Here is a 14158-nt window from a genome sequence, read left to right on the forward strand (position 1 = left end):
CTTAAAAGTTATTTCAAATAGGCTAAAAATTGTACTGCTAGATGTTATTAGCGATGCTTAAATTGCATTTGTTCCCGGACGTCTTAGTACGAATAACGTGCTAGTTGCATATTAACTCTTTCACTACCTCCGGGAAAAAAGAAGGGTACAAAAGGCTTCTTGACAATAAAATTTGATATGAGGAAGGCTTACAACTATGTAGAATGGGCGTTTATTGAAGGTATGATGTCATAATTGGGGTTTAATGGTGTTTTGTGGAACTTATTATGCGATGCTTATCTTCATTTTCATACTCATTGTTGTTCAATGGTTTCCCGTCTACTAAGTTCACTCCGATTAGGGGTCTCGGATAAGGAGATCCAATATCCCCATTCCTTTTTCTCTTGTGTGTAGAAGGTATATCGATCCTCCTTAGGGATGTAAAGTCCAAGAGACATATTCATTGAGTGAAAATAAGTAAAAATGTTACTCCTATTTTTGACTTGTTTTTTTGCAGATGATAGTTTTTTGTTTACAAGAGCGAGTGCAGACATCTTAAACTTTTATGAAGCAGCGTCGGACCAAAAGATCAATCTGGAAAATCAGAAGTCTTTTTCACTTGTAATGTAGGTGATAATATGCATAATTCGCTTTAGTCGAAGTCGAACTTTACGACAGTTATTGAGCACCAAAAATATCTTGGACTCCCAAAATACATTAATTGGAAGGAAAACTGTTTTCCGGCGTGATCCAAGACCGTGTGTGGAAGCTAGAAGATCAAGGGATCGAAAGAACAGTGTCTCTCACGTGTAGGCCGGACTGGGAGTTCTCCTCAAATCACACATGTGTTATTGAGACAAAAAATATTTTTGTTGTCGCAAGTTGTAACCTTTATCATTTCACAAGAAAACGGTAAAACAATTTGGGGTTTTATTTATAAACATCAAAGGAAAGTACATATATAGATACGAAATCATCATCATCTGATCCTTATTCCTTAGCAATCAGATGAGCGCCGACCCTCTTAACATGACAGACTCCACAAACACAAACAAGAACACGAACACGAACACAATCAGGAACTAGGCACACGTACGATAATGAGTCGTAGAGACGTGACATTCACACGATCGATCTAATTATCAGATGCAAACGCCAACGGGTCCAGGGAAGCAAACACCTTCATTACAACAAGGATTCCAAAAAGCACATGCTTGGCCTTGCGATGCACACTTGAGTGTCTCCAAGCCAAGTTCCCTTGCCATTTCTGGCTTTAAATTGTAATAAGCATCAATAATTTGCTCCTTTTCAAGTTCTTGTATTATGGTTTTCGTAACACCATCATTCAACTTTGTCCCACTAACCTGTTGCAGGTTGCCTATTGCAGAAGCTGTTTGCATGATTACATGCATAATATGCACAATTCGTTAAGTTTAGATAAGTATTAAAAAAGTTAAAACGCATCAGGTGAATATGACACATCTTAATACTCCCTCTATTCTCTTTAGTTGCAACGTTTGACCATTATCGTATCTAATTATGTTTAATTATCCACAAGACTCTCAAATTTTTAAACCAAACTGCATGTATTGATAATTAAGATATTGAACTGCGTAATTAAGTAATCTAAGATTTATAGAGTACCTGAAATTGCCAGCAAAAAAATTGCTAAGATAGCCAACTTAGAACAAGATAAATGCTTCTCCATGCTCAGCTCAAATGTGTTTTGCACTTAATTAATCAGAATAATAAGGTGTTTAGAAATTTATTGATGAAGCCTTGCAACTCTAAATGTCTTCTATTTATACTAATCAACCTCTACGGTTGAGTCAACACAATTAATATTATTTTAGTTATGTTATATTATTTATCAAATCCGATGCAAATATATATTAATTTATTATACTAATGTACATCATACGTAGTACTTCCTCCATTTCTTTTTAATGTATCCATTTGGAATCTGGTGTAGTTTTTAAGAAAAATGGAATATTGGTTTGTATGTGTATAAGTGTAATGATTGGGTGTAAGAGAAATGATTAGGTGTAAGAGATTATAATAAATAAAGGAGTGAGAAAATAATAAAGAAATAAGGTAAGAGAGAGGAGTGATAATGATGGGTGATAAAGGGGAATTGATAAATCCAAGGAACAAAAGTATTGAGCCAAGGAAAACAACAAATTACATATTTGTCCCTTTTTCCTAACTATACACGCGCTGGTGCAGGAAGTGGCTAAGAAAAGCAATTATTAAATATGCCTTTTTAATTTCTGATATATTTCCATAATCATTACTCCACAAAGATGCTGACAGAGTGACAGCTATAATTCCCATGTTTGAACTCACTAAGGTTTTAGGGTTTTTTTTTTATTTTTAAGGAAAAGGTTTTAGGTTCTTAACATTAAGTAGTTCTCCGGAACTTTAATATCATGTTTTATTTTTAACTATACTACGGAGTACAATTTTCTTAATAAGAAAAAAATATCTTTATGTTATAATGTTCGTTCGAACTCCCTTCACGCATTTGTAACTTGTACTGCATTTGTGGCTCAATCATTTAAAAAAATGATGCTGAAATTTTTGTGAATAAATATCTTTTACTTTTTATCGCCCATTGCGACCGGTATATAGGTACATGGTTCATTGTGGGGGGAAAGTAATATATTATAAGAACTTTGGTGGTGGAGTACAAATTATGAGCAATCGAATATATATATCAAAGTCGTGACACAATATATTTTGTCGATACACTTTATTAAAAACTTCGTCTAAATTGAAAAACTTCAAATTAAAATCTCATACATAGCGCATATACATAGTAGTAAATAAAGTATACTACGTACTGCGCATTTTCATATCTAAGAAAATTATTAAACATAAGTTCAAAGATGGGAAAATCAAAGAACAAAGACTAAGCACATCATCTCATTGAAAAATCACGTATGTCATCTTGCTGCTTCTATACGGAGTATCATGCGGGTATTTGCTCATATTACCTATACAAAAAAAATGCACAACAAATGAAAAGGAAAGGTTAGAGCATGTACTATAAAGAAATAATAAATACGAAGTACGTAGCAGTACCACTAACATTATAGTGTATATATTATAAAATGTAAGCTTACTTTATCAAGTAACTCTTTCATTTCATCTTCATCATCAGCACATGTGTTGTCTTCATTGATACTAGTAATGAATTTTGTATCAATCCTCCATTGACTATTTATAAGGTGTAAAGGCAAAGTCCCTTCCTTCCAATCACACATCATATGAGCACAAGGTAGCCCCATTGTTGCTACGAAATTACCAGTACATTGTGCTTTCAATGTCCCTAAACTAGCCATCTCATATTGTTTATATAACTTTTTCAAAGCAAATATGGATACCTTATTCATAAGATCCTTGAAATAAGGAACATTGTACTTGTGGGGGACTCGGAGTTTTTCACTTTCCACTTGCGTTTTAATCTCTTGAAACTCATTGTCAATTGCAAGACAAATTTTGTTTTTGACTTGACGAATATTTCCAGTTGAAACATGCAAGTATTTTTTAAGTTTTGCGTGTGCACCTTCCGCCCTCGAAGACGCACGATTTCCAAAGTGCAAAATCTTTTCGGTCCACACACTCACAAATTTCTTTTTTACTGGAATCCACGTGCTCGATATATAATCTATGATGTCATTCTTCTCTTTGTATATAAGTTGCAAAAACAACCAACTTTCTTCAAACTGCTCTTCAGTTTCCGCATATATCATTGCATTCCACATAGACATAAACACATCCCAATCTTCTATTTCTGTGAAATAACCTTTGCATTTGGCAACTATATTTTTTTGGATGTGCCAAACACATAATAGATGAGTGGTTTCAGGAAAGACAATATTTATAGCACCTATTAACGCCAATTCCCGATCAGTAACAATGACTTGTGGTTGACAATTGAACCCCAATATACTACTGAAATTTTTCAAAGCCCAAACATAGTCTTCTTCTTTCTCCTTTTGTAAAAAAACAAAGGCGGCATAAAATGACTTGTTCAAACTTGTCATTCCAATAATGTCAAGTAATGGCATGCCATACTTATTAGTCTTATAAGTGCAATCCATCACAAATACACTGGAATATGTTTTAGCCAGCATGATTGATCTTGGGTGAGCAAAAAACACATGGGTTAAATGACCTTTATCGTCTTTTACATAAGTAAATGTGAAACCTCCTTGTTCAAGTTCTTCGAAGAGAGCTTGAATTAGAGAACGACTACCCAAACTTTCTTTCTGAATTTTATTTTTCAAGTTATATATAGTTCGAGCTACAGCTTGAAGATTAGGGTTCTTTTGCCGCAATGAGGAAATAATTTGACGTGGTTGAATTCCAGACATCTACTGTTTTTCAATATCTGCTATTTCTTCCTTGGTCAGACAACGAGATGAAGGATGTCCAGACATGTCATCTGAAGGGTCATGATTATGATTATTATTTTTTATTTGTAAGCTCCAAAAGTATCCCTTTAACTTCCCTTCAATTTGAAAAGGACAATTTATGAGTCTGGTACATGTTACCCTTTTTCTATTTTCTATAGGAATTTTCCCCTTATTGCGATAATTACCACCTCTATCACAACAAAGCACAACATATTTATCTTTCTTAGAGTCTTTGATAGATAGTCCATACCCTTTTGAGGCGTAAAAGTGTCTCGCTTTTTGAATAAGTTCTTCACGGCTGTGAAACTTCTCATGAAATAATGCTTCTGCTTCATCCATCTTTGACCTACATGTCACATAAATTTTCGGTTGAATAATTTTACCAATAATGCCAAACTTAAACAATTAACAAAATTGAACATATTTTTGAAAAAAAACTACACGGATCTAATTTTAAAAGTAATTTAATGGGTTTACCTAAAAAAAAATCTAAATGGATTACATTTATGTGAATTCACTCGATCGTTAATTAGACCAGTACAATATAGACGGATCAAAGAAGTTTTCTATAACGTCCACAAATATACGTATTCAATTACCCATATATTTTTCAGAAAAAAAGTACAGTTGAATAATTGAGTATGTAATTAGTGTAGTGGAGATCATACCTTGTTAATATGAAGTCCCAAGAATTATGTCAGACACCAACGTAATTTTTTTTGAGAGAAAATACTTTGCTAGGGTTTATGGAAAATTTGAAAAGTCAAGTTGAATAGGATAATAATTTAATTATCATTAGTATCTAAGCTTTATGGGAAATATAAAAAAAGCTAGAATAATAAATATTTGCTTTCTATACAAAACAAGACGAAGTGCAATTTGGGGAAGCAAGTACAGCGCGTGTATAGTTAGGAAAAAGGGACAAATATGTAATTTGATGTTTTCCTTGGCTCAATACTTTTGTTCCTTGGATTTATCACTTCCCGTGATAAAGGAGGTGAGAGAGTGGATATATGGGGGAAGGGAAAAGAATTAAATATTATAGGTGGGGAAAATTAGGTGGGAATATGGGTAGAATCTTTAGGTATTTTGGTAATTAGATAGAAATGTAAGGGTATTTTAGGATAAAATGTATGTCCAAAAATAGAATAGATTCTAAATGGATACAACAATATGAAACGCTTAAAATGAAAACGGATACAACAAAAAGAAACGGAGGGAGTACTACGGAGTATATGTTAGTAATATATAAAACCATAGGTTAACCAATTAGTTTACGTGTCCATATCATATCAACTACCACCACCAATTTACTGATTAATGTTGCCTTACTTTAATTTGTCAAATTATTGAAGGAAACTTATAAAACAATGAAAGTGAAGATTGATGAAAAACCATATTAAATCCGCACTTATATTATAAGTCAGTCAGCTGTTACGATGCATGTGCAGGATATTAAGACGGAATATAAAAATATATATAATACCCTTTGAATCACAGGATGAATTTCCACTATTATATATACTCCTTCCGTCCCAGAATACTCACCCGATTTGACCGGCACAGAGTTTAAGGGACTTGAATTGACTTATTTAATTTAATAGGTAGTAGTTGATAGTGAGGTATTATTTTAATGTAATTAGTGGGAGGTGGGGTTGGGGGAGAGTAGAGGTTGATTTTTTAATTATTTTTTGTATGGAGTAGGGGGTAGGTGGGTTAATAGGGGTGGAATGAGAAATAATATAATATTGTTAGAATATTTCCATTTTTAGAAACAGGTCAAATAGTAAGAGACGACCCGATAAAAAAAATAGGTCAAATATTCCGCTACGGATGAAGTATATATATATATGAGGATCTCGATCTAGAACTTATTACCACAGGATGAATTTCCACTATTATAACCAAGCTCGCTTGGTTAAGTATTCCGTATATATATCCATGCTCACGAGCTAGTGAAACACAAATCTTTATTTTAAATGGGACAAATCATATCAGATCATTTGATAATTTGACGTCTGAAAATGTATTTGACATGGCATGACTAAGATTATCCATAAACATTTGTAGGCTATTTTCGGCCTAGTAAATATTGAGATTTATAAACTCTAAGGAAAAAAAAAAGGAAGGAAGGAAAGTGCTACAATATTGTTATAGAGAAGCTAATCGAGCGGTCAATTGATTAGCTAACTATAGTGTTTATCTAGTGTCCAAGCTAATACTCATGGAGACGGCTCCACCGAGCGCATGAAGTGGAGAAGATGTAGTTTAGTTTATTTTATTCTATTTTGAGGGAAAGATGTAGTTTAGTTTAGTTTAGTTTATTTGCTTTTCTTAGTTCGCATTTTTCGATTTTGCATGGTTTTTCTTTCAGTTTGTTTTTGTGGTTTATTTTCTTTTGGGCCTGGCCGTCTTTCTCACCAAAAAAAATAGAAGATTACTTTTTTTTTTTTTTTGGTTTTTAATTTTATATATGTAGAAATTTCTATAATTAGTCATAATACTGAGTTTAATTACTTCTGGAATTCTCGTTCGTTATTTTTTCCTCTCCCTCTTTAATTCAACTTTTTGTTAATTTGTTTTACTTCAGACCACATTAATTACGAAATATTTGTCGGTATTAATCTATATTATTAAAGTAGAGTGGTGGGTAACGAGAGGGTAGCAAACCCTCAATACTTCCCTGTTAGGTATGTTACATCATACTCACTCAAAATTAAAGACAATTAATTAATCACATCTTCAATCTGACATCAATCAAGCAAGAAAAAAAGGAGAAAATTTTTTAAAAAGAAAATTTAAATACAAATTTAATATAACTCAATTAATCAAATTTACATATCTTAAATAATTACAATCTAACTTAATAAAAATCAAAGTTTTCGAAATAAGCATAAAAAATCAACAATAGGAAGAAATAATATAATTTCAGAAATAAACCTAAAATAAGCAAGACGTATATAGCACACTATAAAAAGTAAAGAACAAGTACGTAGGAAATTATACACACTATACAGAGTAAGGAAGAAATTAAATAATATAATTCAATCTCCATTATACATACTAAAATCCTAATAAATAAAGATTTTAAATGAGAAAATTGGTTTAGTCAGAATCTTAAAAATACACTATAAAGTTATCTTCCAAAATCTCCGGTTCAATAGTCAACAAACAACAATGTCCATCAAAATCACACAATTAAAGAAACATGACATAGATTGTGATGTGGCCTAAAAGAGCGACACTTGGATGTACCATTAAAGCCCAGAAAGAAGGTCCAAAAGCCCATTAGCGGGCAAATCTCAAACTCACAGGGCCAAGGTCCATCAGTGGGTCGTGGGATCCACCTACTCAAGAAGGAGCCCATTCTGCTATTCCCCAAGGAATAAGGCCCAAACGCTTAAAGAGGCCCACTTGGTCTAAACCAAGCCTCCAAAACTTAGCAGGACACATGTCCTGATCTCGCATAACACCCAATCATGCAGGACCAGTTCCCGAGAAACCCTAGCACTATAAATAGTGCAGATCCCTAGGTAAAAGGCAATCAATTCATTCCCACCAACCTAAGAACTATCTTTGTTCTGCCTTCTCTCTACAAATTACTTATCTCTCTAGCTTATACTTACTCAAGCATCGGAGAAAATATTCCTACGGGAATATTCTTGTTTTGCAGGTTGCCAGAAGTTCGTGCCAGGTCATACTTGATACCTCAGAGGAACGCGTGCCACGTCGGCACCGTAAAAGATCCCACAACATTTTGCGCCGTCTGTGGGGAGGTACAGTGTCATGGCCGAACTACACTCTGACAGAGAGTACACTGGTGGAGAAGAAGAGAGACGACACATTGAAGAAGCCAATCGAATCGCAAATGCAGGAAACACACCGCGACGGATGCAGGAGGCTGAGGTGGTTGTAGAAGAAGAGCCAATAACCGAGGCGTCTCCGCCAGGCGGCCATCTAAGTCCCAGCGTCCGAGACGCTGTGCTAGATGAGAATCTAGATTTGCCAGTCTCGGTGGGCTCCCTACGCGAGATCTTAACAGGATTCCAACAGCAAATGAATCAGACCTTTCGACAACAGATGAGCACTACATTGCAAGATGAAATTCGGAAAAACATGCTAATCTACAGTGCTGAGAGGACGGCTCCACAGAGACCCCTCAGTCTAGGCGTAAATCGGATAAGCAGAATGCCACTCAGATCCAACGTTTGGAGGGCAGGAGAAGGTTCTCGTCCACAAGCAAGCAGGGGAGTCAGCCCTGCGCCTGAGCACTCAGGAAACGGCCGTGACCCCCCCCCCCCTTTCTTACCTCGAAGAGACCCGGTCATACGACCATCGTCCAGGGGAAGCCCACCAGCCGTCTTACGGCCTGCCCCAAGGCGTCAAGAGCATTATGAAGCTGAATCTAAACTATCAGACACCGGGTCCACCACTGTGATGGAAGACCCGCCATTGTATCCCACTACACGTGGACCGACCCAGATGACGCCCAACAGGGTAAGCATGCGCCCCCGCCTGCTATCCAATCGCCGTGAACCAACTTATCATATTCAGCAAGGGTTCAACAACCTGACGCTAAGGCACATGAGTACCCCTTTCTCTGACGAGATCATGAACGCCCCGAAGGAACCCAAGGTAAAAACTCCTACAATTGAAGCTTATGACGGGACCACCGTTCCCGATATGCACCTTGTCGCATACCGCCATCACATGTACGTTCAAAGAACCAATGAAGCCACTTGGTGCAAATACTTCCCAGCCACGCTCAAAGGAGTAGCGTCTAAATGGTTTGAACGGCTACCCCCAGGATCAATTGCCTCTTTTAACGAACTACAAACTTTGTTCTCTACAAGGTTCATGGCACACAAGGAAGAAAGGAAAACAAGCATGCATTTGGGACGGATCCAACAAGGGAAAGACGAGTCCCTAAGAAGCTACGTGAAGCGTTTCAACCTAGAGGCCGGACAGATCCCAGACTTGCCCGATGGCGTCTCCTTTAATAATTTTATCAGAGGATTGAAGAAGGCAACCTTCAAGTTTGATCTGGTTAAGAAGAGTGTAAGGACTATGGCCGAGGTCCTGGACGAGGCTGAAGCATTTATCCATGCAACAGAAATATGCAGCGCGTCAAAGGAAGGAAGGATTGGAGAAACAACAGACTCCTCCGGGAAGAAGGATAAAGTGGAGCGAAAAGACCCACGAGTGAATGGCACATGGGCCCTCTCAAAAGAGCATGATACCAACTCTCCTGGGCACAAGAGAGAACGACCGCAGGAAAGGGAATATTTTGAGTACAACACATATCTTCTCACCATACTAAAAGACGTAGGGACAAGGTACGACCTTGATCGACCTTTCCCCATGAAATCTCCTGCTGAGAGTCGAGATCCCAAATTATATTGCCAGTTCCATGAAGACATAGGACATGAAACTAAGAATTATAGAAGCTTGAAAAGGGCTCTAGATGGCCAAGCCTCCAAAGGTCACCTCAAGAACTACTTACAGAAGAATGCTCATGGCTTTGGAAAAAACCAATACAAAAAGAACAAGTCACCTGCCTCACCTACTAAGGGACAACACATCGACGGAGGATTTGTAGCCGTCATATCTGGAGGACCGGCCGCTGGAGGACCCACCATGAGAGGGCAGAAAGATTATGCCCGCCGCTTAGGACAAGTGCTGCTGTCAGCAAAAGCGGCCATGGATCCATTCCCAAGGATAGAAATATGTGAGTCAGATGGTGGACGGATAGCCACTCCGCATGATGATCCCCTTGTGGTCGAATTCAAGATATCTAACATGAGGGTTAAACGCATACTAATAGACACGGGAAGCTCGTCCGACATAATGAGTCTAGAATGCCTCAATCGCCTAGCACATGACCCCAAAACCATCGAAAAAATTCACTATCCCATCATTGGTTTCGGAGGGAGTACCATTCACCCTGTTGGCGTCATCACTCTGCCGGTTCGAGTTGGGGATAGGAAAAATGGGCGAAAGATGGAGGTGGACTTCCTAATTGTTAAAGACTTGACTGCATACAATATCATCTTGGGACGACGCACCTTAAACAAGATTAAGGCTGTAGTCGTCACCCATCTGATGCTTCTGAAGTTTGTGTGCAATGATGGAGTGATAGGCACCATACATGGAGATCAACAACAGGCTAGGAACTGTTATCTGACGACCCTCAACCCGTCAGCATGGAAGCAAGATTCTGCCGAAGTCAGAGGAAAACGAAAGCATGAAGATGAACCTCAAGTCGCCAAAGAAACTAAACCCGTCCAAATAGAAGCGGTCAAGGTTGAAGAAAGTGACTGAAAATAGAATATCATTAGGTTAACTATTGTACTCAGAGCCTACAAAACGGCCTAGCTATTGTACTAGAGCCCACAAAACAGCCTGTAAATGCCCGCTTAAGACGCGATGAATTTAGCAAGCAATTTAGTAATGAATACTTTCTTATCTGACGAATACAAGTCTCAGTTGAACCTTTAAAAAGAAACACTAAGGGGTGAAGAAACTCACCAGAAATCAACCCCTAAATAGTGGCGTCAATATCTACTAAATAAACAATACCCAGTGCTAATAAACACAAAGGGTTTAGACATACCCAGTGCTAATAAACACAAAGGGTTTAGACATCCAACATGACGCCTTCTCTTCGAAAGGCACCCAAAAAAAGACTCAAACAAGAGCAAACATTCAGACATAAGACCTCCTCCTTGGATGGCGTCTAAAAAGACTAATCGTTTGACGGCCTGAGAAGTGGCCTAGATTAGCGCCTCAAATTAGGATGATCACCTAAAACACTGAGGTCTCCGTCCAACAAATGGACCCAAAAAGAATTCCCAAGAAATCAGTAGCGAACTGATGGAATTAAAATAAAATAAAGTGCACAACGGCACGAATTGTTTATACAAAGCGCTCAAGGCGCAAACAAACCAAATCAAATAAATGGCAGAAGGCACCAAAGTTATTACAAACGCCTACGGCGTCATTCAAACCAACCGCGAGAAAAGCTACTCAAGGATGAGGGGCAATAGAACTCCCGTCCTGGACGTCTTGGCCTTCAGGGGAGTTCACCTCGTCTTCCTCCATGTCCTCCTCCCCGTCACTAACGAACTCAGGGGGATCTAAGCCTAGGCGTCTAGCCGTTGAAACGAATATCTGGTAGGAGATACGGCGTTTGAACCAGGAAAAGTCTTTCCCGTCCATAGACTGATCCCACGCCTTTTGGGCACTCTCCAAAATGGACTCTTCGCCCAACTTGAAAGAGCTTGCAGCCTCCTTGCGCACGGCCTCAATCTTTCCCTGCATGGCCTTGAGCTGACCCTCAAGGACGTTCACCTTGGAAGAGAAATTAATCACCCGCTCCGAGACGGAGGAGTACTCCTTTCTCAGCACGGCCAGCCTCTCCTCATGCTCCAGCAACTTCTCTTTGTACTTCTCGGCGTCCTCCTCGGCCTTCCTCAGAGCTTATGTCTTGGATTTGATCTCCTTGTCCGCGTCCAAGTTGATCAATTTGGCCGTCTTCTCAGCATACTGCTCATCATTCTCAATCTGGTCCTTGTGGTTGAGCATCTCATTATGCATATCAAAACGGTAGTTTCTACTCACGGCACATCGAATGAAAAGCTGCCGAAGACAAAATAGAGTTAAAAAGGTATATATAAATCATAAATACAGAGATCCAGGAGTAAGTGTCTCACATCAAGGACGAGGGACTGAATGGACCCAAAGAATCCCAAGTCAATCCCGGGGAGTGACCTCACATATTCCTCAGGGATGGCCGCATACACGTCCGCAAGGATCTTATCCTTCGCCTCTGAGCTAAAACCGTCGGAAGGGGGGATGCTCGCCACCTCGGCCCGCCGCATCCGCTTGAACATCTCAACTGAACCAAACGTCAAGATTATCAAACATCATGTAAATACCGACTTGACACAACAGATTTAAAGTATAGGAACACTAACCAATTGGCGAAGCTGCAGGAGAAGTGGAGGCATTGTCAGTAGAAGGAGCCTCAGCTTCCTTGCCTTTACCCTTGTCCTCCTTGGACGAGGTGGTGGCGTCAGCAGCCTCAGCCTGTTCGACTGCTACTTCGTTAGCAGCTGCTCCGGCAGCGAAATCCCTTTCGGTGTCCACCTGGGGAGGGACCTCCTTTTGCTCAGAAGGAGGAATGAACGTCTGGGTAGGAAGAACCTCTCCCTCAGCTAGGGGAGCAGACGGTTTTGGTACCGACGGCTTTGCTGCAGCATCGGCCGTACCCATCTTCTTAAAGAAGGGTCGTTTTGGCTTAGGAGCCTCCGTCGAAGATGCAGGACTCTTTTTCGTAGCTGGCAAAGTGGGTTCCTAAAGATGTAAGAAGTCAACGACCAAATCATAATCAAAAAAGAACACAGAGGCAAAAACATAAAAATAATAAATAAAAATTACCTTGGCAACGTCACCAGAGGCACCCTCGCTGGACTTCTTGGAGGAGTCCTTTTTCTTGGCCTCCACGGCCTTGAGAATATCCTTAGTGTACACCTCGGACAGCCAAGCGGGTACGTCCACTACGCCCTTGTCTTCGGAGGATAGGCGATCCATGGCAGAGCCTACAAAGCCAAGGGTTAGTTAAAAAAAAAAACGATGTTGAGTGAAAATCTATGGGAAACTACCTCTACTCAAATAGGAACACAGACCAATGGCCGAAAGAAAGACTATATTGGTGAACTGGCCGACATGGGGAAGCCAAGCATTAGGCACCCAGGCTTGGCTCTTTGGCGACAGCCGATACATTTCGGCCTGGAACAGGGGCTTCACTAGTCCCCACTCCCTGGACGAAAGGCGAGGGTAGGCGTCAACTTTAGACAAATAGCGGGGCCGACGGTTCCACCTAGAAAGACGTCTTGAAAGAGAGTGGTATTCCATTCGAACAATAGACCACTTCTTCCTCCACCAAACCCAACTAGAAGTCTTACCCACCACCGTCTTATATCCCCGACGGCTGTAAAGGGTGAACCACCCCTGGGGAGAACGAGAGGAAGGGGCAATGACTACAAGACGAAGGAAAGCAGGAAAGGAATGGGTGATGCCGCTAAAAGCACATTTGGCAATAAATCCAAAAACGTTTGCCCAAGAGTTAGGCGTCAATTGAGCAAGGCCAATGTCATACCCCTCCAGAACGTCCATCACAAAGGGATGCAAAGGAAATCTAAGACCCAACCTAAAGGCAGCAGTATAGACAGCTACCTCTCCCTGGGAGAGTTTGTCTACGGAATCATGGGGACGAGGGCTCCTAAGACTAAAACCTGGGGGCAGAAGCAGAAAACGCTCAAAGTCACGTCCCTGCTCCCTCAGGTACCTCAGCCATTTCATGCTGGGAAAGATATCGGAAGGAAATAGATTGACGTCCTCCTTCCCCCGGACCATAGGAGGAAGGTTTTTTGCAAACTCCTCATCTGAAGAGCTAGAGGAGTCATCTTTAAAATCCTCGCGTGGAACGCGGGGACGGCAAGCCACATTTTTCCTTCTTCTAGGAGAATGTGCCGTTCTTATGGCCCCGTCTCCTGTATTACGGGAGGAACGGAATCCACTCCTACTTCCTTGGGACGGGTTCGAAAAAGGAACCCTATCGTCCCCCTCTCGCGGTGCAGCCCACGCACGCACGTTAGCCGTTTGTCTGATTCGAGCCATGCCGTCCTGCATAAGGGACAGGACGTCTGACTTTAGCAAAATAAAGAAAGAGATGGGCGTCATAACCCCCAGGACGC

General features: G+C 39.9%; 2 protein-coding genes across 2 annotated transcripts; both read right to left on the bottom strand.

Moving 5' to 3' along the window:
• Positions 1–845: 845 nt before the first annotated feature.
• LOC110776552 (uncharacterized) lies at positions 846–1779 on the bottom strand. Its single transcript, XM_021981111.2, has 2 exons — positions 1624–1779; positions 846–1369 (listed from the first exon to the last, which is right to left on the bottom strand). The coding sequence occupies exons 1-2, from the start codon at positions 1685–1687 to the stop codon at positions 1122–1124; spliced, it is 312 nt and encodes a 103-aa protein (XP_021836803.1). The 5' UTR covers positions 1688–1779; the 3' UTR covers positions 846–1121.
• Positions 1780–3071: 1292 nt separating this feature from the next.
• On the bottom strand, positions 3072–4358 carry LOC130463182 (protein FAR1-RELATED SEQUENCE 5-like). The gene has a single exon (XM_056832234.1). It carries the CDS (start codon positions 4356–4358, stop codon positions 3072–3074), a length of 1287 nt encoding a protein of 428 aa, XP_056688212.1.
• Positions 4359–14158: the final 9800 nt, after the last annotated feature.

This window comes from Spinacia oleracea, chromosome 6, assembly GCF_020520425.1.
Source record: "Spinacia oleracea cultivar Varoflay chromosome 6, BTI_SOV_V1, whole genome shotgun sequence".
Classification (NCBI taxonomy): Eukaryota; Viridiplantae; Streptophyta; class Magnoliopsida; order Caryophyllales; family Amaranthaceae; genus Spinacia; species Spinacia oleracea.

Excerpts from the sequence above, each read along its gene's own strand:
- LOC110776552 (XM_021981111.2), bottom strand. The coding sequence starts at position 1,687 with ATGGAGAAGCATTTATCTTGTTCTAAGTTGGCTATCTTAGCAATTTTT. Across the intron at positions 1,370-1,623 it reads TTTTTTGCTGGCAATTTCAG|CTTCTGCAATAGGCAACCTG; the intron begins GTACTCTATAAA and ends TCATGCAAACAG.
- LOC130463182 (XM_056832234.1), bottom strand. The coding sequence starts at position 4,358 with ATGTCTGGAATTCAACCACGTCAAATTATTTCCTCATTGCGGCAAAAG.